The sequence below is a fragment of the Macaca mulatta genome, chromosome 18 (genome assembly GCF_049350105.2).
Source record: "Macaca mulatta isolate MMU2019108-1 chromosome 18, T2T-MMU8v2.0, whole genome shotgun sequence".
NCBI classification, from domain to species: domain Eukaryota; kingdom Metazoa; phylum Chordata; class Mammalia; order Primates; family Cercopithecidae; genus Macaca; species Macaca mulatta.
In genome coordinates, this window is record NC_133423.1 from 39,190,599 (window position 1) to 39,216,610 (window position 26,012).

The following is a 26,012-nucleotide window of genomic DNA, read 5'->3' on the forward strand; positions in this document are numbered from 1 at the left end:
CTCTGGTATTTAAAAGTTAAAATTTTATCTTTCTTACTCTATTTCTAACCAATTAAACAAATGCAACTAAAAGTAAAAAATAATAAGTGGTGATAAAACTGATAAAATGTCCTTTATGGATTTATTCCTTAAGAACCTTTATAATAGGCCAACATGCATGCACACAGATACTATGAAAGTTTCTGAAAGTCGACTGATTGTGGAAGAGGCACTTTGCAACAAAGTCCATTGCAATATGATGGAGAAAGCTTGTGTCTGGACTCATAGGATGACTATGCTCTAATCTCATTCTGCCCGGAGATCTGGCTTAGATTACAGCTCTTTGAAAGTGTCATGTCTGCATCTCAAACATAAGTAGACCTAAAACCCTCTTCTTTAGCTGCAAGTTCTTTTATTTTTTATATTTAATTAATTAACTAATTAATTAATTAATTTTTTTGAGACGGAGTCTCACTCTGTCACCCAGGCTGGAGTGCAGTGGCAAGATCTTGGCTCACTGCAAGCTCTGCCTCCTGGGTTCACGCCATTCTCCTGCCTCAGCCTCCCAAGTAGGTGGGACTACAGGCGCCTGCCACCACGCCCGGCTAATTTTTTTTGTATTTTTAGTAGAGACAGGGTTTCACCGTGTTAGCCAGGATGGTCTCGATCTCCTGACCTCATCATCCGCTCGCCTTAGCCTCCCAAAGTGCTGGGAAGCTGCAATTTCTTTCCGATTTGAAAAGAACTTTTTATCATTCTCATATATTCATATACCTAGTCAGAACCTCCAGTGCTAACCTATACCTATAAGTGAGTTTTCATAGAGCGTTTGAAAATGAGACAAGCATTCAACCAGTAACAGCAAAATCTACAATAATGGAAGTTATTGAGCACTCACTGTGTACCAGGGCAACAACTCAGTGAATACAGTACCACTATCCATATTATCTCCCACAATAGGGATAGAAAATGAACTCAACCTTATAGGAAACTATAAAAGTTATTCCTCTTAGCTTCAATTCATTCCAGTATTCAAAATTACAAAGCAATGTGTACTGTGGTTCTTCACGGCCTCTCTATCACTGCAGCCACCAATGCCACCAGTACCCACTGTCCTTACCACATCACCACTGCCCTTCTCAACTGTTCATGTAGGATAAGCTGGTCCTATGAGGCAGGGTAGGAAGACAAAAGCTGTCTGTCTTACTAAGTGAAGACTTCCATAATCATAAGTAACATATCTTATAAAACTGTATTAAAATGGGTAAAAGTCAAAAAAGTAAGGGATTCTTGGCTTAAATCTAGAACTAGATTCTAAACTCTCTTTGATAAACCAGCAGTGAAACTGTGAAGCTACTCGGAAATTCTTAGGCTCTCTGTATTTCGTTTATTTTTGTTTGTTTGTATGTTTTAAAGTCTTGTCTGTAAAACCAGGGGGCTGAACTCTTTGATCACTCTTTTTCAGTTCAAAAATTCTTATGTCTAGAAAATAATTTGCTTTATTTGAATAATTTTCTTACATCACAAAATATCTCCAACAGGAAACATTTTTTTTTTCAGGAAATAAAAACAAGTGAAAAAAAATAGAAAACAATGAATGGGATTAAAAAACAAATATGAAACAAAATAATTACCACTATCTGAAAATAATCACTAGGAATGACCACATCTCCATTCTTCATCCAATTCACAGTGGGCACAGGCTTTCCAGAGACTGTACATTCAAACTCAATATCCATGCTTTCATAGGCATAGAGGTTGGAAGGATGATTTAAAAACCATGGCGGAACTGCAAAGACAGAAAAAAAAAAGTGAGTGGGTGGGGATGTGAACTTGCATGCTGCTGAGGTCTTCGCTGAGTTTAAAACACTGCTCTGGGATAGAAAATATTTGTAATTCAAATAATTCCCTAAGCCCTTAGCTTATTATACAGGAACTGTTATAAAACAAGTCTTTTGTTCCCCCAAATGCCACAAGAAAAAAGGAAACACTATTTGAGAAAAAAAAAAAAAAAACGTACATAATAAACATTCTGAACACCCATGTGTTATGTATCCAATTGACTTACATGCTGAAAAGTACGTAAGTCTTTGGAAACTATTCTGATGAAGTAAAGAAAGGGAAGTTGGTAGAACTGAGACAACCCAGAGTATAAGATGAGAAAGCTGAGTTGTCCTGTAATTCTAGTTTCATTAGGATTGAGTTAATGTGATGGACTCATTTTCTGTTGAAACTGGCTATAGTAATAGGGAACTACACAAAGCCTATATCACCTTTACTGTGGCCACATTCTCATTGTCTTAGCAATTACCTATTGTAGTGTATTAACTATACTGTATTATTCTTTTCTCAGCATGGTATGTGGTATACTAATTTAATTCCATTTCTTAATTATCATAACACTAGTTACTCTATGATGGAAATTTGCAATTGAATGAAAATTACAAATATAACACATCTTTACTAATTAATCGCTAAATCTTAGTCCCTCAAAACCTTGCCTAGGAGAAAGAAATTTTGAAAAGTAATGTTTGTTCTCTTCCATGGGGAAACTTAGAGCGACCTCAGATTTAAATATTCATATTGACTGAGAAGCCAGATTAAATTCACAGTGAAGTAGCACCCATGATCTTGTTTCACATAGAAAATGGATACGTATTTTTAGTAGCCATTATCAAAGGTAGACTCATATACAAACGTGTATGAGTTCTAATCTCATGTCATTTTTGTCATGCTCAATGAGTGATGAGTGATAATTTTTTGCTTAAGTAGCTGTTGTATTTTGCTCTTTCTAACAGCCATCAGCAAACTTTCTCCTGACACCAAAGTTAACGTTCAATCTTTGATGGTCATTGCCTTCCAGAAAAATAAAAGAGCTGGTGAAAACTCCCAGGATTTAAGTCCTGATTTTTCCTACTAAATGATCTCTCTCTCCTTATTTCCCTGATTAGTAACTAAATAATATTTGGACCTCTAGCACTAAACAACTTGGCTAAAATTATTTATTAATTATTGATGATATTTTTAGTATAAGGCTTTTTTGATTCCTTAGCCAAATTCACTGACAATAAACCAAAAGATATCAGAAATAATACTTGAATACTTGAATATATCTGAGCAGATATATTAGTTGAATATATGGAACAGTTCATTCTGCTATCTGTTTTTCCAAAGACTTTGGTCAAGGGTTCATTTACTACCCAATGCCCAACAGTTAGTGAGAGCTGACAATGCACAATTTATTAGCCTAAGCCCTTTATACTGATTATTCTCATTCCCACTACCTGAAGCAGGTTCTATTAGTTCCATTTTACTAATGGAGAGATTGAAGTACAAGGTGTTTAAATAAGTTTCCCAAAATTATACATCTTGTAAATTGTGAAGGCAGACAGTCTGATTCCCTGCTTATGTACTAAACTGATTGGCTATAATTGTCTCTTTTGCCACTTGAAAATTCTGGTAGAAGGATAATGCAATAGTATTTCTAAAGTATCAGAGATAATTGTGATAAGCAATTAGAGTCATTAAATAAAAACACATTTCTAACCCTCCTCCCCCTTTAAGTTCTTCTTTCCTGGTGCCATAAAATCTACCTGTATCTATCCATCCTTAGTGTTTCTGAAATCATTATGCCTACATTAGAGTTTTTCAAAATTTGGGTCACATCCATTAGAATTTGAAATTAATTGACTGGGTTGAGACTAAAATTTAAATATATACATTTATGTATATGTATACACACACAGAGAGAGAGAGTAGGATAGAAAGGATTAGGACTATAGAGGGAGAATAGAAAGGGAGAGAAGAGAACACCAAATTTATATTGAAGAAAAAAAAGAGAAGTTTCAAGAGCCCAAATAATGGAGCCAGATTGGGCTGGGTTTAAATCTCAAGTCCTTCTCTAACTACAAGTGCCTGTTACTATCCTCATCTATAACTTGAAGAATTCAGAATAATGACAGTTAATGTTTGTAAATAACAATGCATAATTGCATGATAAATAAATAAATGTAAAAATATATTAGAGTACATCACTGGTAGCAAACATAATTATTGCATATAAGTATATATAAATACATAAATATATATGGTATGTCTGTTTATGTGTGTGTGTGTGTGTAGCCTCTTGCTTTTTTTTCAATTTTGTTATTTCCTGATTCTCCAATTAGAGTAGTTTTCTATAATCTCAATGTCAAAAATAGTGTGCTTTACATAATAGAATTTCTCAAAGAACAAATGATTGAGTTTAAGTGATTGCTGTTTTCTAATAGTTTCATGCAGATCCACTGTTTCTCCAACTTGGGTTTGTAGGACTCATTTTCCTGTTTATTTTCTCTCAATGGAACTAAACAAAGCAAAGTTGATCACATAGTGAATCCCTAAAACCTTCTCTTATATTAATAAAATAGAGTGATTTCTGATAAACCAAGGGGAAAATAATCTGATTTAACCGTATAATTATAGTTGTAATACTGTTAAGTGCCACAGGGATGCCTCAACAATTATTTCCTGATTACAAATGTGTATATGAGTTCTAATCTGCATTTTGTAATTTTCTGATATTTCTTAGGTTTCCAGCATTACACTGGACACCTTGTCTTCTCTGGCTATCTTGATATCTTTATTTCTATTCAGATTCTCTAAAATTTCACAGTATATCAGACAGCACTCAAGGGAAAAAATAACTTTTCTCACTTAAATGGGGAGTTGAAGTATCAAATAGCAATATTGTGAATCAGAAATGAGTCTAAGTCACTGACGGACATTTGGGTTGATTCCAGGTCTTTGCTATTGTGAATAGTGCTGCAATAAACATGCGTGTACATGTGTCTTTATAGCAGAATGATTTTTAATACTTTGGGTATATACCCAGTAATGGGATGGCTGGGTCATATGGTACTTCTAGTTCTAGATCCTTGAGGAATCATCATACTGTTTTCCATAATGGTTGAACTAGTTTACAATCCCACCAACAGTGTAAAAGTGTTCCTATTTCTCCACATCCTCTCCAGCACCTGTTGTTTCCTGACTTTTTAATGATCGCCATTCTAACTGGTGTGAGATGGTATCTCATTGTGGTTTTGATTTGCATTTCTCTGATGGCCAGTGATGATGAGCATTTTTTCATGTGTCTGTTGGCTGTATGAATGTCTTCTTTTGAGAAATGTCTGTTCATATCCTTTGCCCACTTTTTGATGGGGTTGTTTTTTTCTTGTAAATTTGTTTTGAGTTCTTTGTAGGTTCTGGATATTAGCCCTTTGTCTGATGAGTAGATTGCAAAAATTTTCTCCCATTCTGTAGGTTGCCTGTTCACTCTGATGGTAGTTTCTTTTGCTGTGCAGAAGCTCTTTAGTTTAATTAGATCCCATTTGTCAATTTTGGCTTTTGCTGCCGTTGCTTTTGGTGTTTTAGACATGAAGTCTTTGCCCATGCCTATGTCCTGAATGGTACTACCTAGGTTTTCCTCTAGGATTTTTATGGTATTAGGTCTAACATTTAAGTCTCTAATCCATCTTGAATTAATTTTCGTATAAGGAGTAAGGAAAGGATCCAGTTTCAGCTTTCTACTCATGGCTAGCCAATTTTACCAGCACCATTTATTAAATAGGGAATCCTTTCCCCATTTCTTGTTTTTCTCAGGTTTATCAAAGATCAGATGGCTGTAGATGTGTGGTATTATTTCTGAGATCTCTGTTCTGTTCCATTGGTCTATATCTCTGTTTTGGTACCAGTACCATGCTGTTTTGGTTACTGTAGCCTTGTAGTATAGTTTGAAGTCAGGTAGTGTGATGCCTCCAGCTTTGTTCTTTTGACTTAGGATTGTCTTGGAGATGTGGGCTCTTTTTTGGTTCCATATGAACTTTAAAGCAGTTTTTTCCAATTCTGTGAAGAAACTCATTGGTAGCTTGATTGGGGATGGCACTGAATCTATAAATAACCTTGGGCAGTATGGCCATTTTCACGATATTGATTCTTCCTATCCATGAGCATGATATGTTCTTCCATTTGTTTATGTCCTCTTTTATTTCACTGAGCAGTGGTTTGTAGTTCTCCTTGAAGAGGTCCTTTACATCCCTTGTAAGATGGATTCCTAGGTATTTGATTCTCTTTGAAGCAATTGTGAATGGAAGTTCATTCCTGATTTGGCTCTCTGTTTGTCTGTTACTGGTGTATAAGAATGCTTGTGATTTTTGCACATTAATTTTGTATCCTGAGACTTTGCTGAAGTTGCTTATCAGCTTAACGAGATTTTGGGCTGAGACAATGGAGTTTTCTAAACATACAATCATGTCATCTGCAAAGAGGGACAATTTGACTTCTTCTTTTCCTAACTGAATACCCTTGATTTCTTTCTCTTGCCTGATTGCCCTAGCCAGAACTTCCAACACTATGTTGAATAGGAGTGGTGAGAGAGGGCATCCCTGTCTTCTGCCAGTTTTCAAAGGGAATTTCTCTAGTTTTTGCCCATTCAGTATGATATTGGCTGTGGGTTTGTCATAAATAGCTCTTATGATTTTGAGATACGTTCCATCAATACCGAATTTATTGAGAGTTTTTAGCATGAAGGGCTGTTGAATTATGTCAGAGGCCTTTTCTGCATCTATTGAGATAATCATGTGGTTTTCGTTGGTTCTGTTTATATGCTGGATTATGTTTATTGATTTGCGTATGTTGAACCAGTCTTGCATCCCAGGGATGAAGCCCACTTGATCTTGGTGGATAAGCTTTTTGATGTGCTGCTGGATCCGGTTTGCCAGTATTTTATTGAGGATTTTTGCATCGATGTTCATCAGGGATATTGGCCTAAAATTCTCTTTTTTTGTTGTGTCTCTGCCAGGCTTTGGTATCAGGATGATGTTGGCCTCATAAAATGAGTTAGGGAGGATTCCCTCTTTTTCTATTGATTGGAATAGTTTCAGAAGGAATGGTACCAGCTCCTCCTTGTACCTCTGGTAGAATTCAGCTGTGAATCCATCTGGTCCTGGACTTTTTTTGGTTGGTAGGCTATTAATTATTGCCTCAATTTCAGAGCCTGCTATTGGTCTATTCAGGGATTCAGCTTCTTCCTGGTTTAGTCTTGTAAATGGACTAAATGCTCCAATTAAAAGACACAGACTGGCAAACTGGATAAAGAGTCAAGACCCATCAGTCTGCTGTATTCAGGAGACCCATCTCACATGCAGAGACACACATAGGCTCAAAGTAAAGGGATGGAGGAAGATCTACCAAGCAAATGGAGAACAAAAAAAAGCGGGGGTTGCAATACTAGTCTCTAATAAAACAGATTTTAAACCATCAAAGATCAAAAGAAACAAAGAAGGCCATTACATAATGGTAAAGGGATCAATTCAACAGGAAGAGCTAACTATCCTAAATATATATGCACCCAATACAGGAGCACCCAGATTCATAAAGCAAGTCCTTAGAGACTTACAAAGAGACTTAGACTCCTATACAATAATAATGGGAGACTTCAACACCCCACTGTCAACATTAGATAGATCAACGAGACAGAAAGTTAACAAGGATATCCAGGAATTGAACTCAGCTCTGCAGCAAGCAGACCTAATAGACACCTACAGAACTCTCCACCCCAAATCAACAGAATATACATTCTTCTCAGCACCACATCACACTTATTCCAAAATTGACCACATATTTGGAAGTAAAGCACTCCTCAGCAAATGTACAAGAACAGAAATTATAAAAAACAGTCCCTCAGATCACAGTGCAATCAAACTAGAACTCAGGACTAAGAAACTCAATCAAAACCGCTCAACTACATGGAAACTGAATAACCTGCTCCTGAATGACTACTGGGTACATAATGAAATGAAGGCAGAAATAAAGATGTTCTTTGAAACCAATGAGAACAAAGATACAACATACCAGAATCTCTGGGACACATTTAAAGCAGTGTGTAGAGGGAAATTTATAGCACTAAATGCCCACAAGAGAAAGCAGGAAAAATCTAAAATTGACACTCTAACATGACAATTAAAACAACTAGAGAAGCAAGAGCAAACACATTCAAAAGCTAGCAGAAGGCAAGAAATAACTAAGATCAGAGCCAAACTGAAGGAGATAGAGACACAAAAACCCTCCAAAAAATCAATGAATCCAGGAGTTGGTTTTTTGAAAAGATCAACAAAATTGATAGACCGCTAGCAAGACTAATAAAGAAGAAAAGAGAGAAGAATCAAATAGACACAATAAAAAATGATAAAGGGGATATCACCACCGACCCCACAAAAATACAAACTACCATCAGAGAATACTATAAACACCTCTATGTAAATAAACTAGAAAATCTAGAAGAAATGGATAATTTCCTGGACACTTACACTCTCCCAAGGAATGCATTTTTAAAACCATGCAGTTGTTTTAAATTAACAATAGGCAGCACAAACCACTCTGGTGACTGAACAACATGAACTGAATAAAAAAACAGATTGATGAGCAGATTTTATTACGAGAAAAATAAAAATAAGCAAAATCTTTGAGTGGCTGTGATTCTGCCCTCAGAATAGTGGAAAGCCAGCTAGTTTCCCTGGAGCCATGTGCCTTTGGACTTTATTTGCTCATTTTTGTTGAAATACTGGACATAATAAGCCCATTAATCTTCTCTGGAATGAATATATCTGAAAAGACTAATCACACCAAATGTCTAGGATGAGTTTGCTGCCATATTGGGCTACCTCTATATCCAAAACAAATGGGTTATTTCAAGTGCCATATCAAAGTACTATAAACAAATAATTTCACTTTAAGGAGCCATTGTTTCACATGTAACCACATTCAGATTACTACGAAGAAAGCCATCTGGCATTGAATGTAGGTTTGGAGATAATATATTGGTATGGTTTAGCTCTGTGTGCCCACCCAAATCTCATCTCGAATTGTAATCCCCATGTGTTGAGAGAGGGATCTGGTGGGAGGTGACTAGATCATTGGGGCAGATTCCCTCATGCTGTTCTCATGATAGTGAGTTCTCAGGAGAGCTGATGGTTTTAAAGTGTGGCACTTTCTCTTTCCTGCCGCTTTGTGAAGACATGTGTCTCACTTCCCCTTCACCTTCCGCCATGATTGTAAGTTTCCAAAGGCTTCCCTAGCCATGTGGAACTGAGTCAATTAAACCTATTTTCTTTATAAATTACTCAGTCTCAGGTAGTATCTTTATAGCAGTGTGAGAATGGACTAATACACATAAGAGGAAAAATGTTCTTTATAAATATAAGCTTCTATGTTAAACATACCTTAACAAAATCCTCATTCTAGGTAATAGTGTTTGTAAGAGATTTCTCAATTTTGAGATGAGAAAAGCAACCCCATAGTTTCTATTCTTCCTGCACCAATTTTTGTTGCCAAAGGAACTGTATTCAGCTAACTTGATCTTTTTTTTTTAATTTATTTATTATTATTATACTTTAAGTTTTAGGGTACATGTGCATAACGTGCAGGTTTGTTACATATGTATACTTGTGCCATGTTGGTGTGCTGCACCCATCAACTCATCATTTACATCAGGTATAACTCCCAATGCAATCCCTCCCCCCTCCCCCCTCCCCATGATAGGCCCCTGTGTGTGATGTTCCCCTTCCTGAGTCCAAGTGATCTCATTGTTCAGTTCCCACCTATGAGTGAGAACATGCGGTGTTTGGTTTTCTGTTCTTGTGATAGTTTGCTAAGAATGATGGTTTCCAGCTGCATCCATGTCCCTACAAAGGACGCAAACTCATCCTTTTTGATGGCTGCATAGTATTCCATGGTGTATATGTGCCACATTTTCTTAATCCAATCTGTCACTGATGCACATTTGGGTTGATTCCAAGTCTTTGCTATTGTGAATAGTGCTGCAATAAACATATGTGTGCATGTGTCTTTATAGCAGCATAATTTATAATCCTTTGGGTATATACCCAGTAATGGGATGGCTGGGTCAGATGGTACATCTAGTTCTAGATCCTTGAGGAATCGCCATACTGTTTTCCATAATGGTTGAACTAGTTTATAATCCCACCAACAGTGTAAAAGTGTTCCTATTTCTCCACATCCTCTCCAGCACCTGTTGTTTCCTGACTTTTTAATGATCGCCATTCTAACTGGTGTGAGATGGTATCTCATTGTGGTTTTGATTTGCATTTCTCTGATGGCCAGTGATGATGAGCATTTTTTCATGTGTCTGTTGGCTGTATGAATGTCTTCTTTGAGAAATGTCTGTTCATATCCTTTGCCCACTTTCTGATGGGGTTGTTTGTTTTTTTCTTGTAAATTTGTTTGAGTTCTTTGTAGGTTCTTGATATTAGCCCTTTGTCAGATGAGTAGATTGCAAAAATTTTCTCCCATTCTGTAGGTTGCCTGTTCACTCTGATGGTAGTTTCTTTTGCTGTGCAGAAGCTCTTTAATTTAATGAGATCCCATTTGTCAATTTTGGCTTTTCTGCCGTTGCTTTTGGTGTTTTAGACATGAAGTCTTTGCCCATGCCTATGTCCTGAATGGTACTACCTAGGTTTTCCTCTAGGATTTTTATGGTATTAGGTCTAACATTTAAGTCTCTAATCCATCTTGAATTAATTTTCGTATAAGGAGTAAGGAAAGGATCCAGTTTCAGCTTTCTACTTATGGCTAGCCAATTTTCCCAGCACCATTTATTAAATAGGGAATCCTTTCCCCATTTCTTGTTTCTCTCAGGTTTGTCAAAGATCAGATGGCTGTAGATGTGTGGTATTATTTCCGAGGACTCTGTTCTGTTCCATTGGTCTATATCTCTGTTTTGGTACCAGTACCATGCTGTTTTGGTTACTGTAGCCTTGTAGTATAGTTTGAAGTCAGGTAGTGTGATGCCTCCAGCTTTGTTCTTTTGACTTAGGATTGTCTTGGAGATGCGGGCTCTTTTTTGGTTCCATATGAACTTTAAAGCAGTTTTTTCCAATTCTGTGAAGAAACTCATTGGTAGCTTGATGGGGATGGCATTGAATCTATAAATAACCTTGGGCAGTATGGCCATTTTCACGATATTGATTCTTCCTATCCATGAGCATGGTATGTTCTTCCATTTGTTTGTGTCCTCTTTTATTTCACTGAGCAGTGGTTTGTAGTTCTCCTTGAAGAGGTCCTTTACATCCCTTGTAAGTTGGATTCCTAGGTATTTGATTCTCTTTGAAGCAATTGTGAATGGAAGTTCATTCCTGATTTGGCTCTCTGTTTGTCTGTTACTGGTGTATAAGAATGCTTGTGATTTTTGCACATTAATTTTGTATCTGAGACTTTGCTGAAGTTGCTTATCAGCTTAAGGAGATTTTGGGCTGAGACAATGGGGTTTTCTAAATATACAATCATGTCATCTGCAAACAGGGACAGTTTGACTTCTTCTTTTCCTAACTGAATACCCTTGATTTCTTTCTCTTGCCTAATTGCCCTAGCCAGAACTTCCATCACTATGTTGAATAGGAGTGGTGAGAGAGGGCATCCCTGTCTTGTGCCAGTTTTCAAAGGGAATTTTTCCAGTTTTTGCCCATTCAGTATGATATTGGCTGTGGGTTTGTCATATAGACCAATAGCAGGCTCTGAAATTGAGGCAATAATTAATAGCCTACCAACCAAAAAAAGTCCAGGACCAGATGGATTCACAGCTGAATTCTACCAGAGGTACAAGGAGGAGCTGGTACCATTCCTTCTGAAACTATTCCAATCAAAAGAAAAAGAGGGAATCCTCCCTAACTCATTTTATGAGGCCAACATCATCCTGATACCAAAGCCTGGCAGAGACACAACAAAAAAAGAGAATTTTCGACCAATATCCCTGATGAACATCGATCCAAAAATCCTCAATAAAATACTGGCAAACCGGATTCAGCAACACATCAAAAAGCTTATCCACCATGATCAAGTGGGCTTCATCCCTGGGATGCAAGGCTGGTTCAACATTCGCAAATCAATAAACATAATCCAGCATATAAACAGAACCAAAGACAAGAACCACATGATTATCTCAATAGATGCATTACAGGCTTTTGACAAAATTCAACAGCCTTTCATGCTAAAAACGCTCAATAAATTCAGTATTGATGGAACGTACCTCAAAATAATAACAGCTATTTATGGCTAACTTGATCTTTAAATGCATACTCCTTCCTTCCTCCTTTTTAAGGAAGGGGCTGTGATGATGCATCTTCTGTCCTATTCAGCGCCTCTCTCCTGGCTTTTTCTTACGTGACAAGTGACTTGAAGTCTGCTTAATGTTTCTCTCTAGTTTACTTTCTCCTACCTACGTATCTGTATTCTCTGATAGGATTGGTTGTTGAGATTTACATTTGATTCTCCATATGAGTGTCTCTCACACATACCTGACTATACTGTCTAAAAATTTTGGTTAAGTTGATTTCTAGCCTTAAGAGAGCAGAATGTATTACACATTGGAAACAAAAGCATACTTAAGTTACATTCTATTAATAATGATTGGCACTTCTACTGTACTTGAAAAAATGGATTTCAAGGTATGGATTTTATTCTAAGTATTTTCTATTCCAAAAGATGTTTCAGTGTCGTCTGACAGTGATTATTTTCATGATGAGGGGAATGTGTTTGGGTGCTCTGACAACTTCTGGAATATGCTTTAACTTTTTTCCTGACACAGGTATAAGACCAAGTGGGAATATTTAATTTTACATATGTTTTCTCAAATGAAAGTAAATACATGATTACTGAAAACTACATGACAGAAAAGCAGTTGATTCTACAGCAATTCATCCCATTGTGAAATCAATCTGGATATGAATTCACTAAGCTACTAACGCCTTAAGAACATGGATTGTCTTATTTATATTTGTGTCCCCAAAGCCAAGCATGGGACAGGTGCTTAATAAATATTTGTAGATGACCAGGCATAAGTGTAGTTCAGTCCTCACAGGCAAACCCTTTGGATTCAGTCAGCTTCTGGCTGCAGATGAGTAATCACTTTGGAAAATGTAAGCGGGAAACAACATTTAAGATATAAGGGGATTCTTTTATTCTATAGTTAATACGAATTGCATCCATAGAATACTAGAACAAATAGTAAGCTATTCTGCTATCATTGGCAATGACAATGTTTCAATAATCTTAGAGAAATGAAATGTTAGACCTTTGAATTTTATTTTCACACCGTAATAGTATACTTATTGTGAGCAAATTTGCTGAGAAATGCTTGCTGCCATCTAAAAATTCTGCCATATGTGCTGTGGGAATGAAGAACAGTTAGTGTCCTTCATATATGCTAGGAAACGATTCTAGATCTCTCCACACAATTTTCTTCAGTCAGACAAATAATCCCATTACCCTTCCTTAGTTCCATTTCTTTCTGTAATCAGAGTTGCTTCTCTCTACATCCAGACTAAGCTTTCCATCTCTCTAATTGTGGAGCCTAGGATCAAACTGAGAGCACAATTTTGTGAGACTCAAACCACTGACAATAATAATAGGAGGCTTATCTTCGGGTCCTAATTCTATACACTTACTGATATTATTGCTATGCTTTTGTTAATATAGTGGCGGGAAATAATTTATGTGCTATCTATGACCTTTGATAGATATTGGCAACTCTCCAATAATTAAGCTTGCGTGTGTGTGTGTGAGGATACATATACACACATATTTATATTTATATATATCCTCATATGAGATAATTGTATGTATTCTCTGATGAGAATTAAGATTTTATATAGTTGGTCCTTCATATCTGTGGGTTCTACAGTCAAGGATTCAACTGACTGCAGATGAAAAAATAACAACACAACTATAAAAAATAAAACATGCAAATGCAGTTTAACAACCATTTACACAGCATTTACACTGCATTAAGTTAAGTAATCTAGAGATGATTTAAAATATATGGGAAGATTTATGTAGGTTATATGCAAATATTACAACATTATATATCAGGAATTTGAGCATTCACAGATTATGGTATGTGTGGGAGATCCTAGAGCCTAGATCCTGTGCCCCACAAATACTAAGGTGGCATCTATTATGATGCCTCTATATAAAATATATGATCACATAGAAAAAAGTGCCCTGTGCACATATAGACTCACACAAATATATATCCATACATATACAATTGATAAACCTCTTTCTCTGTCCAATTTTCTATTTTAGCTGTGAACTAAATGAGACCATGTTAAGGAAAACAAGATGTAAATGTTAAATCATGTGTGTTGTTTGATGCCACAAATAAATATCCAATGTAAATTATCCATTTCCTAACAATGCATACTGACACAAATTTGAAAGTTATTATTTTTCCTCAGTCAAATATTTTCTAGTATTCCCTGTTGGTATTTGAGAGGAAAAGATGTGGCTATTCTAAAAGTGTAGAATAAATGTTTCTGTCATGGAAGAAAACTATTTCTCTGTATTTTTAACTGCATTGAAGAAGTACACTAAAACATAATAGAAAATTTGTTTTTCACATTTCTTATTAGTAGATTTTCTATGAGGGAATTCTAGATTATAACACGTAACTGAATTTCCCTCTCTTAATTCCTAATGAAATAAAGAGTAAATCCTAGTATATACATCGACACATAAAAATCACCCACAGCAGTCAAAGAATGAAAAGAAAGCATAGCAATAGCAAATAACAACAATAAAATCAAAACAAGTGTTTCTGGAGTAGAATAGAAAAAGGAAGATTTACTTTCTTATCTACCTTAAACCCTAGAAATTGTCCTGAAATTTGGGGGACAGTCTAAGAATTCTCACTAACACCTTTGAACATCAATCAATGCAAAATTATGAATAGCCTCAAGTTTCTCTTGTGTTTGTATGTGTGTGTTTGAGATAGTGTCTTGTTCTGTTGCCCAGGCTGGAGTGCAGTGGTGCAATCTCAGCTCACTACAACCTCCGCCTCCCAGGTTCAAGTGGTTCTCCTGCCTCAGCCTCCCGAGTAGCTGGGATTACAGGTGCACACCACCATGCTCTACTAATTTTTGTATTTTTAGTGGAGACAGGGTTTCACTGTGTTGGACACACTATTTTCTCACTTCTGACCTCAAGGGATCTTCCCATCTCAGCCTCCCAAAGTGCTGGGATTAGGCATGAGCCATCATGCCTGGCATTTCCTTTTCTGATTGAGAAGAAGTTGCGATTATTGTTGAGGAGACACACAGGAGATGGAGGTGGCTTTAAGTAAAGGTAAGGCTTGTGGACCACCAATGAAATGAAGATCTAATTCAACCTGAGAACAGCCCCTTCTCCCACAAACAGGAGTAGGAGACAGTACTAGCCAGCAAAGCTATGTATCCTAAATGAGTTTGAATGCTGCTTCAACTAAACTCATTCCCCTACCGTACCTGCTGGTTAGTTAAAAATGCACAAAATGTGAAACACCTAGCCTTCAAACAGGAGCTTAAGGGATCCCAAGAACAATGGCAAATAAGTCTAGAAGTAACCTATACTACATTAGAGTAAGTAGAATGTCTGGACAGTGCCACTCCCACGTGATCAAGATAAAAGACAGGCATAATACAGAAATATAATACACCTGACAGTAATGCAAAAGAGTGAGAGAAAAAGGGGTGTGGGGAGCGAGGAAGAGAATAGAGAGATTTAATGTAAGAAACAAAGCACTTAATCCAGAAGAAAATATAGGGTAGAGAAGGAAAGAAACTTTTCAAGTTGCTTCACACAACGGATTCATTTAAAATGAAAATAAATTCAATAAAGCTAGAGGTCAAAGGCTAGAGGATAAAACAACAGAATTAAATGAAAGGGGAGTTAGTGGACCTAAGGAAATGAATCAAGGACCAAAACAACATCATTAGATAACTAATACATAAATTAGAAAGTACAAGTCTCATAATAGATGCCACCAAAAATCAAATTACCAACATATATCAGACTCGATATTATCAGAGTGAATGTAAATGAGAAGGGTGAAGGAATTAAAGTAATTAGGGCCAAGTTTGTACCAAAAAAGTAGTACAAAGATAATGTAGTATTAAAATAACTGGCATTCCTGATGCCATGAGTCCACAAATGGGACAGAATATATATTCAAAGTTAAATAACAGGATACTTTTCCAGGAAAATAAATTTAAATTTTCAGATTGAAAGACTGTGTTTCTGGGAAACTCAGTACATTGATCTCAAAAGATAGAGATATATCTTATTTATAAGATGAGGAGTAAAGATATATAAGATATAAGATATAAGAGTCAATTATTTTAACGTCCAGAGAGAAAAACCAAAATCAAAACACAAGAAGTGAAAGGGAATCAGACTTCCATATGTTAATATCCAATATCAGAAGACAATGGAGCAATGTTACCAAATATTATACAGGATCTTTTATATCCAAATCCACTTTGTCAACTATGAAAAGTGATCAGGAAATATAGCACTTTCTAGAATAAATCGAACAACAAAATCCAAGAAATTAAGAGCATCAGCCACCCAAATAGTTAGACATTGTAGTAAAATAATTGTTGGTATATTTTGAATATGGTTATATATAGAAATAAAAGTAAACACAATGGAAACAATGGTTACTGAAAAAAAAATTCCATTGTTATAAACCTGAACAGGGTGAAACAAGTATTTTAGCTACTATAGATCCAAAGGTGGGAAAATGGGAGGAGGAATGAGAAGGCAAATCTGCTATGAGAGATGTTCTAATCATTCTTACCTTTTTCAGCAGGGACTTCATCAATTATGCCCTTGAATAAAAACACGAACTTTCATTTATTTATTTATGTATTTATTTATTTAGAGACAACGTCTCTCTGTTGCCCAGGCTGGAGTGCAATGGTATAATCATGGCTCAACGCAGCCTCGACCTCCCAGGCTCAAGTGATCCTCCCGTGTCACTCTCCTGAGTAGTTGAGATTACAGGCGCATGTCACCATGCTTGGCTAATTTTTTTATTTTGTTTTAGAGATGGGGTCTCACTATGTTGGCCTAGTTGGGCCAAGTAATCCTGCTGCCTCAGCCACTCAAATTGCTGAAATTACAGGCATAAGCCACTATACCTGGCCTGAAATTTTTGTTTTTGTTTTTTTTGGAAAACTGTCTCTGAAAGTAAACATGCCAAGGTGAAAGTGTTCAATAGTTATGCAAGTACAGATATATCTCTTTTCCTTTTTGCATTAAAAAAATTTCCAAGCCATTCCTATTCAACATGGTACTGGATGTCCTGGCCAGGGCAATCGGGTAGAAGTATAAAATAAAATGTATCCAAATAGGAAGAGAAGAAGTCAAGCTATCCCTATTTGCAAATAACATGATTCTATATTTAGAGAACACCATAGTCTCTGCTCAAAAGCTCCTTCATCTGATAAACAACTTCAGCAAAGTTTCAAGATACAAAATCAATCTACAAAAATAAGTAGTATTACTATATACCAATAATATCTAGGTCGAGAGTCAAATCAGGAACACAACACCATTCACAATTGCCACAAAAAGAATAAAATTCCTAGAAATACACCTAACCAGGAAGGTGAAAGATCTCTACAACAAGAATTACAAAACACTGCTGAAATAAATTAAATATGACACAAAAAATGGATAACATTCCATGGTCATGGATAGAAAGAATATCATTAAAATGGCCATATTGCCTGCGATGGATAAGTGCCAACTTGATTGGATTGAAGGATACAAAATATTGTTTCCAGGTGTATCTGGGTATTTCTGGGTGTTGCCAGAAGAAATTAACATTTCAGTCAAGTACTGGGAGAGGAAGACCCACCCTCAGGAAGACCCACCCTCAGGAAGACCCACCCACAATGTGGGTGGGCACCATCCACTCTGCTGCCAGCATGGCTAGACAAAGCAGGCAGAAGAAGGTGGAAGAAGCTGATTTGCTGAGTCTTCTGGCCTTCATCTTTCTCCTGTGCTGGATGCTTCCTGCCCTTGAACATCAGACTCTACGTTTTTTGGCTTTTGTGCTCTTGGACTTACGCCAGTAGTTTGTCAGGGGCTCTTGAGCCTTCGGCCACAGACTGAAGGCTGCAAAGTTGGTTTCCCTACTTTTGAGGTTTCTGGACTCGGACTGAGCTACTGCTGGTTTCTTTGCTCCTCAATTTGCAGATGGCCTGTTTTGGGACTTCACCTGGTGATTGTGTGATTCAGTTATTCTTAATAAACTCTCTTTCATATATACATCTGACCTATTTGTTTTGTCCCACTAGAGAACCCTGACTAATACATTGCACAAAGCAATTTACAGACTCAATGCTATTTCTATGAAACTACTAATCAGATTTTTCACGGACTTAGAAAACAAAACTATTTTAAAATTTACATGGAACCAAAAAAGAAAAAGAGCCTAAATAGCCAAGGCAACCCTCAGCACAAAGAAAAAAGCTGGAGGCATCACATTACCCAATTTCTCACTCTACTACAAGGCTACAGTAACCACAGTAGCATGGTATTGGTACAAAAGCAGACACTTAGACCAATAAAACCAATAAAATAGAATAGAGAGCCCAGAAATAATGCTGCATACTTACCACCATCTACTGCTACTACAAAACAACATAAGCAACAGAAGCAAAGGGGAAAGGACTCCCTATTTAATAAATTGTCCTGGGATAACTGCCTAGCCATATGCAGAAGATTGAAACTGGACTCCTTCCTGAAATGATATACAAAAATCAACTCAAGATGGATTAAATACTTCAATGTTAAACCTAAAACTATAAAAAAAAAAAACCTTGGAAGATAACCTAGGAAATACCACTCTAAATATAGGACCTGGCAAAGATTTCAGGATGAAGAAGACAAAAACAATTGCAACAGAAACAAAAATTGACAAATGGAACCTAATTAAGCTAAAGAGCTTCTGCATGAAAAGAAACTATCAGCAGAGTAAACAGACAACCTACAGAATGGGATAAAATATTTGACAAAGGCATAATATCTTACAAAAGCATAATATCTAGAATCTATAAGGAACTTAAACAAATTTACAAGAAAAATACAAAACAAACCCATTAAAAAGTGGGCAAAGGACTTGAACACACACTTTTCAAAAGAAGACATAAAGTCAACAATAATATGAAAAAAATGCTCAATATCACTAATCATTACAGAAATGTAAATCAAAACCACAATGAGATACCATCTTACACTAATCGGAATGACTATTATTAAAAAGTCAAAAAATTACAGGTACTGGTGAGGTTGTGGAGAGAAGAAAATCCGCATACACTGCTGTTGGAAATGTAAATTAGTTCAGCCGTTGTGAAGATTCCTCAAAGCGCTGAAAAGAGAATTGCCGTTTGACCTAGCAATCTCGTTGACTATATACCCAAAAGAATATAAATTATTCTGCCATAAAGACACATGCACGTGTATGTTTTCATTGCAGCACTATTCACAATAGCAAAGGTATAGAGTCAACCTAAACGCACATCAACAGTAGAATGGATAAAGAAAATGTGATATGTATATATACATACATACACACACACATATACATACATGCATACATACATACATATCATGGAGTATTACACAGCCATAAAATAATGAGATTATGTCCTCTAAAGTAACGTGGATGGAGCTAGAGGCCATCATCCTTAGCAAACTAATGCAGAAACAGAGAACCAAATACCACATGTTCTCACTTATAAGTAGGAGCTAAACAACAAGAACACATGGACAGAAGGAAAGGAACCAGAGACACTGGGACCTTTTTCTGAGTGGAGGGTGGGAGGAGGGAGAAGATCAGAAAAAAACACCTATTGGGTACTGTGTTTATAACCTGGGTGATGAAATAACCTGTAAAACAAACTCATGTGATGCAATTTACCTATATAACAAACCTGTACATTCAGCCATTGTGAAGATTCCTCAAAGAGTTGAAAAGAGAATTTCCGTTTGACCTAGTAATCTCATTATTAACTATATACTCAAAAGAATATATACTCTGAACCTAAAATAAGGGCTTAAAAAATTAACAAAAAGAGATTCAGTATTCTCAAAACATAACTCAAAAGAAAAAGGCTATTTAAACAAAGATTTTTAAAATATGCCTTTAATAGTGTGTGGAAATGGCGTTTTCCTAATTATAAATGAGCAAGCTAAGAGTGGCATATTATTATAACATTAAAAACAATTTTAAATACATAAACTATATACACACACGCACGCACACACACACATATCTCGAAGGAAAAAGCAAAATAAAACAGATCTATCTATTCATGTATTCAATTATGCATTAGTCCCATGTTCATTTTTCACAGGAGAAAAATAAGGCATAGAGAGGTTAAGTACATTGCCCAAGGTCACAAAGTCTTTAGTGGTAAGCAGACTCCAGGCGTCTATTATCTGGACTATGCCTCAGAGACGTAAAGATTATCTCTCTGCTGTAATTAAAGCAATAGGTTCCTATCTCTACAGGCTTTGTGATGAGTTGAAAAAAGCAGTATGTCTAAGTAAAATCTTGAGACCTGCAAGGTGAAATCCATTAACAAATATGAGTTTATAAGTGAAGGTAATGAAGGGTAGAGTCAGTTATTACAGATGTATTTCCAGACATGCAAGTATATATGACATCTCAGTTCAACAACAACAAAAAGATTCCTCTATAGCAAAAAAAAGTGTGTATATATATAAATACATAAAATATATAAAATACATGTAATATATATAATATATACAATATATAACATATTGTATATTATATAAAATATATATTACATATTATTTATATATAATATATATTATGTATTATTTTATATATATATATCTAAATATATATATAAAATCTACCTGCAGGGAGGGCTCACCAGAATAGCCTTAAGGAGTAGAAGAATTCATTGGAAATTGTAAGAGGTTGTGTAAAGAGCACATGAGTTATAGTAGATAAACATATTTACCTTTCTTTCCTTTTTCTTTTATCATATTTGTCCACTGGGGCTTGAAAGCAATTCAGAGAAAATGTAGTTGCTGGTGACAAGTATATAAACCCTTCAGGGAGATCATGTGGAGAAAAGAACAACAAAATGTTTTTCTACCCCAAATTTGGTGAAAGGAGAATAAACACAGGAAGACCTGGGAAAAGCCACTGCATTAAAAAATGAAAGACAGGAGCTCTGACTCCCAGCTCTGGCTGTGTTGTAGAGAGAGTCAGGGACTTAGAGCAAGTCACTGAACTCTCCCGGATTTTGGTTTCCTATTTTGAAGATCTAGAAGGTATAGAATACCTTCTGTAACTTATCTTGTTTGCAAACTCAAAACATTAGTGTGTCACGTCACTGAACTTTTCTTGACTTCAGTTTCTTACTTTGTAAACTAAGAAGTTTGAACTGTAGTCTGTGTTTTCAAGTTATGTGGAATTCCTGCAAGTGTTACTGTGGGTGGCGTGGTTCTTGTATTGCCTTTTTCAACATTTTAACACCTTCCAACAAATTAGTTTTATGTTGATCTCTTCTATATACTGAACTTCCACATTAATGTAGAGTTCTAGCAGAATATTTTCTGCTACTAAAACAAAGTAAATTATCTACAGGCTTTTTTATTTTTCCAGTTTTAAAATTCTGAGTCTAACGTGGAAGTATGTATGGGTAGTTCAATGCGATTTAGCTTGAAACATTTACATAAGGTTGATCTTGAAAAGAAATAACAGATAAAATTTTCACTTTGCTTTTTATTCTTCCACTTAATATTTGGCAAGCATTAATGCATAGCTTAAAACAATATATACCAACATTACCATCTTACGAAAATCATAAAAAGTGACTCAAAGGCAGTTTAAGGGTAATTAGTTCAACACCTTATTGAGAAATGACAGTATTCCTTTCAAATCAACACTTACTATGATGTATTTTTGGGATTACTTGGTGAAAGTGTAATTCCAGCACTGATTATATTCCAGCTTTGAGACCCTATTTGCCTTTTTCATTCCTATATTTTGGCCCAAAGAGTGTTTAGTTATCTACCTGAAGATAACATGAGACTTCATAGTAGTTTCACTGCTTTGTAAGTGAGGATTTAAGAAATCATGGAATAAGCATTTGTATGTGTGAAAGAGACAGATTAGATTTATAATATCTCACCACATGAGCCATCTATAAACTTGAATGGTTTCCTGCACAGTCGATGAAAATAGTTTCTGACCATTTGCCAAATATTTAAAAGCCAAGGAGGAATGATTATAAAATTCATGTGTAATTCATAGTGGTAAATCGGAATAAAATATTTGTATTTCATAAAGTTTATTTTAGTCGTGAAGAACTCTCATCAAACTTTAAAATGAAATGTATTAATGGGAAATGACAAAGGCACACATTAAACTTTTACAAAATAGCGAAATCTAGTACATGTTTACAGCAGTGCAAAATCAAAAGAAGTCTAGGGATTTTCATTGACTATTAAGATTTCTACTCTTAAATCCCTGCCCTCAGTCTTGCACTTTAGAGGACCTTGCATATTATAAATAAACATATGCAGCATATGTATGTGTGTGCCTGTATGTGCACATGTATATTAAGCTATAGACAGCCATCTTTGTCATTTGGGATAAGACAGTCAGCACTGACACAAAATAATTTGTAACCCTAAACATCTTCTCCCACGACTAATACTCTTCAAGCCTCAAGGAAACACTTCTTCATCTCCTTCTCTATATCCATGAACTACAAGGGCCAAATGTAAGGCTAACTAAGAATTGCTATAATCTTACATTTTTGTCCTAGCATTTCAGACTGAAATCCTCTTACCCTTAAAATCTCATTGAAAAGGGTTGGAAAGAAAAGCTCGAGGAAATGTTTTATGTAATTCTTCCAGTTTTACAGAATCTTTTCTATACCTTCTCATTCTCTAAAGTATTTGCATAATTGTACTTACCATATTATTCATCAATTAAAGGAAAGCTTGTTAGAAAGCTTATAATCCATCGATTCTGATTTAAAAACATGTGCTTTTCAGAAGCTTCTAAAATATCCCTGATATATTTTCATAAATATTTTCATACTTATTCATATTTACCTTATTTGTTTCTGTATATACATTTTATTTCTGTTCATATGTCAAACATAAGCAGTTACACTAATCAACACAAGACTTTGTGAATCATGCATACATATATACATCTACAAACATCTATATTCTATGGCCATACTTATGCCCTTGAATGTTTTTGCACTCATTGACGTGCCTTTAACAAAAATGTAATCTGAAATATGAATGCTCTACTATTGCATGCATATTTTTAAAGCTGGTACAAATTTTTTGCATTGTAAAAGAAAAAAATCTATTAAGTTAGATGTCAAGTTATGAGTTACGTAAGGAGTTATTTTCTTTGTTTGGTTATTTTTTATTTCTTAGTAAGCCTGAACTTCAGGTGGGGCAGAAATGTAGGTTGTAAGTACTTTGAGAAGAGAACTCTAGTTAATTATTTATTACTTTATATCCTAAAGTAATGAGTCCTGAGTAAATGCTAATTTGATTGATCAACTGGGAGCTATAAAGAGTCTTAGATATCTAGTCCATGCCTTATATTTTATGTACTAAAAAGTTAAGGGTAAATGGCTTATTTCTATGGCATCACATAGTTCATAAATATCAACAGCAATATTAGAACTCAAGCTTCCTGAATTTCAATCAGTGGCATTTCTCTTCTACCAAACTACATTAAAATATACATACTATGCAAGTCATCAAAGTATTTCTATGGCCTATGCAGTCACTTCATGATTCCTGAACAAGGAGATATTCATTTTTCTTTTTTCCAACTAAAATGAGACTATCTTGCCTTTGCTTTATACATCAAGCAAACATGGAAGGTAAAATGGCACCGACTCCAAATTCCCTTCTTTCATGTTTTGAAGATGCTTCCCAGCAGACTTTCTTGTTATTGTCTCTTTGAAAGGAGAAGATATGTTTCTTATTCTAAAGGCAATACCTCTGTATTAATTCTTCAATAATTCAGATATTAGTAGACAAGAACAATAATATCAAACTCTTTATGAAACATGTTTGAAGCTTTCAGTGCCATTACCCATTCGATCCAGGGAAATTTTAGCATTTTTAGGCAATTTAAATTGATCCTTCTTTTACCGTGGCATTCACAGGCACAGTAATAGTACTTTAATGGAAGAGTTAAATGGTATCACAGAATAGTGAGTGTGGTGTGTGAGGGTAGCATGGCTAGGTTTTTATTTATCCCTAGAATAGTTTACTAGGATTTGATAGTGCAAAAGTATCTAACTCAATTAGAGTAATGAGACTGTTAAAGCATACAGTTTAGGAATAAACTATCTGAAACACAACCTTGCCGTTCAGTGATATCACATTTCCCTCCTAAAGTCATTTTTGAAATGTAACATGTTAGGCAAATCACTTTCAAAACTCTCCTTTGGCAAAGAAAACTCAAAGTGATCTGAAGGTCTTGGCTGTTTAAAAGAGCAGTTTAATTGCTTATGATAGTTTGCTCATTCAGGGAACTAGGCTTTGGAGAATAAAATGTCAGGTGAGAAGTAATCTCCAAGGATTTGTTCATGATCCTCTTGTTTTTATTTTTCAATTTTCATCATATTTTAATTTCTGGGATACATGTGCAGAATGTGTAGGTTTGTTACATAGGTATACATGTGCCATGGTGGTTTGCTGCACCCATCAACACGTCATCTACATTAGGTATTTCTCCTAATGCTATCCCTCCCCTAGACCCCCTAAACCCCAGCAGGACCCAGTGTGTGATACTTCCCTCCCTGTGCTCATGTGTTCTCATTGTTCAACTCCCACTTAAGAGTGAAAACATGCACTGTTTGGTTTTCCGTTCTTGTGTTAGTTTGGTGAGAATGATGGTTTCCAGCTTCATCCATGTCCCTGTAAAGGGCATTAACTCATTCTTTTTTATGGCTGCATAGTATTCCATGGTGTATATGTGCCACATTTTCTTTATCCAGTCTAACGTTGATGGGCGTTTGGGTTGGTTCTAAGTCTTGGCTATTGTGAATACTGCTGCAATAAACATATGTGTGCATGTGTCTTTATAGAATGATTTATAATCCTTTGGGTATATACCCAGTAATGGAATTGCTGGGTTGCTGGGTCAAATGGTATTTCTAATTCTAGATTCTTGAGGAATCCCCACACTATCTTCAACAATGATTGAACTAATTTACACTACTACCAACAGTGTAAAAGTGTTCCTATTTCTCCACATCCTCTCCAGCATCTGTTGTTTCCTGGCTTTTTAATGATCACTATTCTAACCGGCATGAGATAGTATCTCATTTTAGTTTTGATTTGCATTTCTCTAATGACCAGTGATGATGGGCTTTTATTCATATGTTTGTTGGCTGCATAAATGTCTTCTTTTGATAAGTGTCTGTTCATATACTTTGCCCACTTTTTGAGAAGATTGTTTTTTTCTTGTAAATTTGTTCAAGTTCTTTTTAGATTCTGGATATTAGCCCTATGAAACTATTCCAAACAATAGAAAAAGAGGGACTCCTCCCTAACTCATTTTATGAGGCTAGCATCATCCTGATACCAAAACCTGGTGGATATACAACAAAAAAAGAAAATTTCAGGCCAATATCCCCGACGAACATCAATGCGAAAATCTTCAGTAAAATATGGACAAACCGAATCCAGCAGCACATCAAAAAGTTTATCCACCATGACCAAGTCAGCTTCATACCTGGGATGCAAGGCTTGTTCAACATATACAAATCAATAAATGTAATCCATCACATAAACAGAACCAATGACAAAAAATCCACATGATTATCTCAATAGATGCAGAAAAGGCCTTTGATAAAATTCAACACCCCTTCATGCTACAAACACTCAATAAACTAGGTATTGATGGAACATATCTCAAAATAATAAGAGCTATTTATGAGAAACCCACAGCCAATATTATACTGAATGGGCAAAAGCTGGAAGCATTGCCTTTGAAAACCAGCACAAGACAAGGATGCCCTCTCTCACCACTCCCATTCAACATAGTATTGGAAGTTCTGGCCAGGGAAATCTGTCAAGAGAAAGAAATAAAAGGTATTCAAGTAGGAAGAGAGGAGTCAAATTAT

The 26,012-nt window shown here is 35.7% G+C and overlaps 1 protein-coding gene across 2 annotated transcripts in view; it reads right to left on the reverse strand.

Annotated features, from left to right (window-relative positions):
- Nucleotides 1-26,012, reverse strand: part of DCC (DCC netrin 1 receptor) — a 1,210,743-nt gene that overhangs the window by 476,356 nt on the left and 708,375 nt on the right. For both annotated transcript variants that reach the window (XM_028837901.2, XM_028837898.2), the window contains exon 6: nucleotides 1,614-1,768. In XM_028837901.2, coding sequence (XP_028693734.2) covers nucleotides 1,614-1,768 — 155 coding nt within the window. The remainder of the gene's footprint in view (nucleotides 1-1,613; nucleotides 1,769-26,012) is intronic.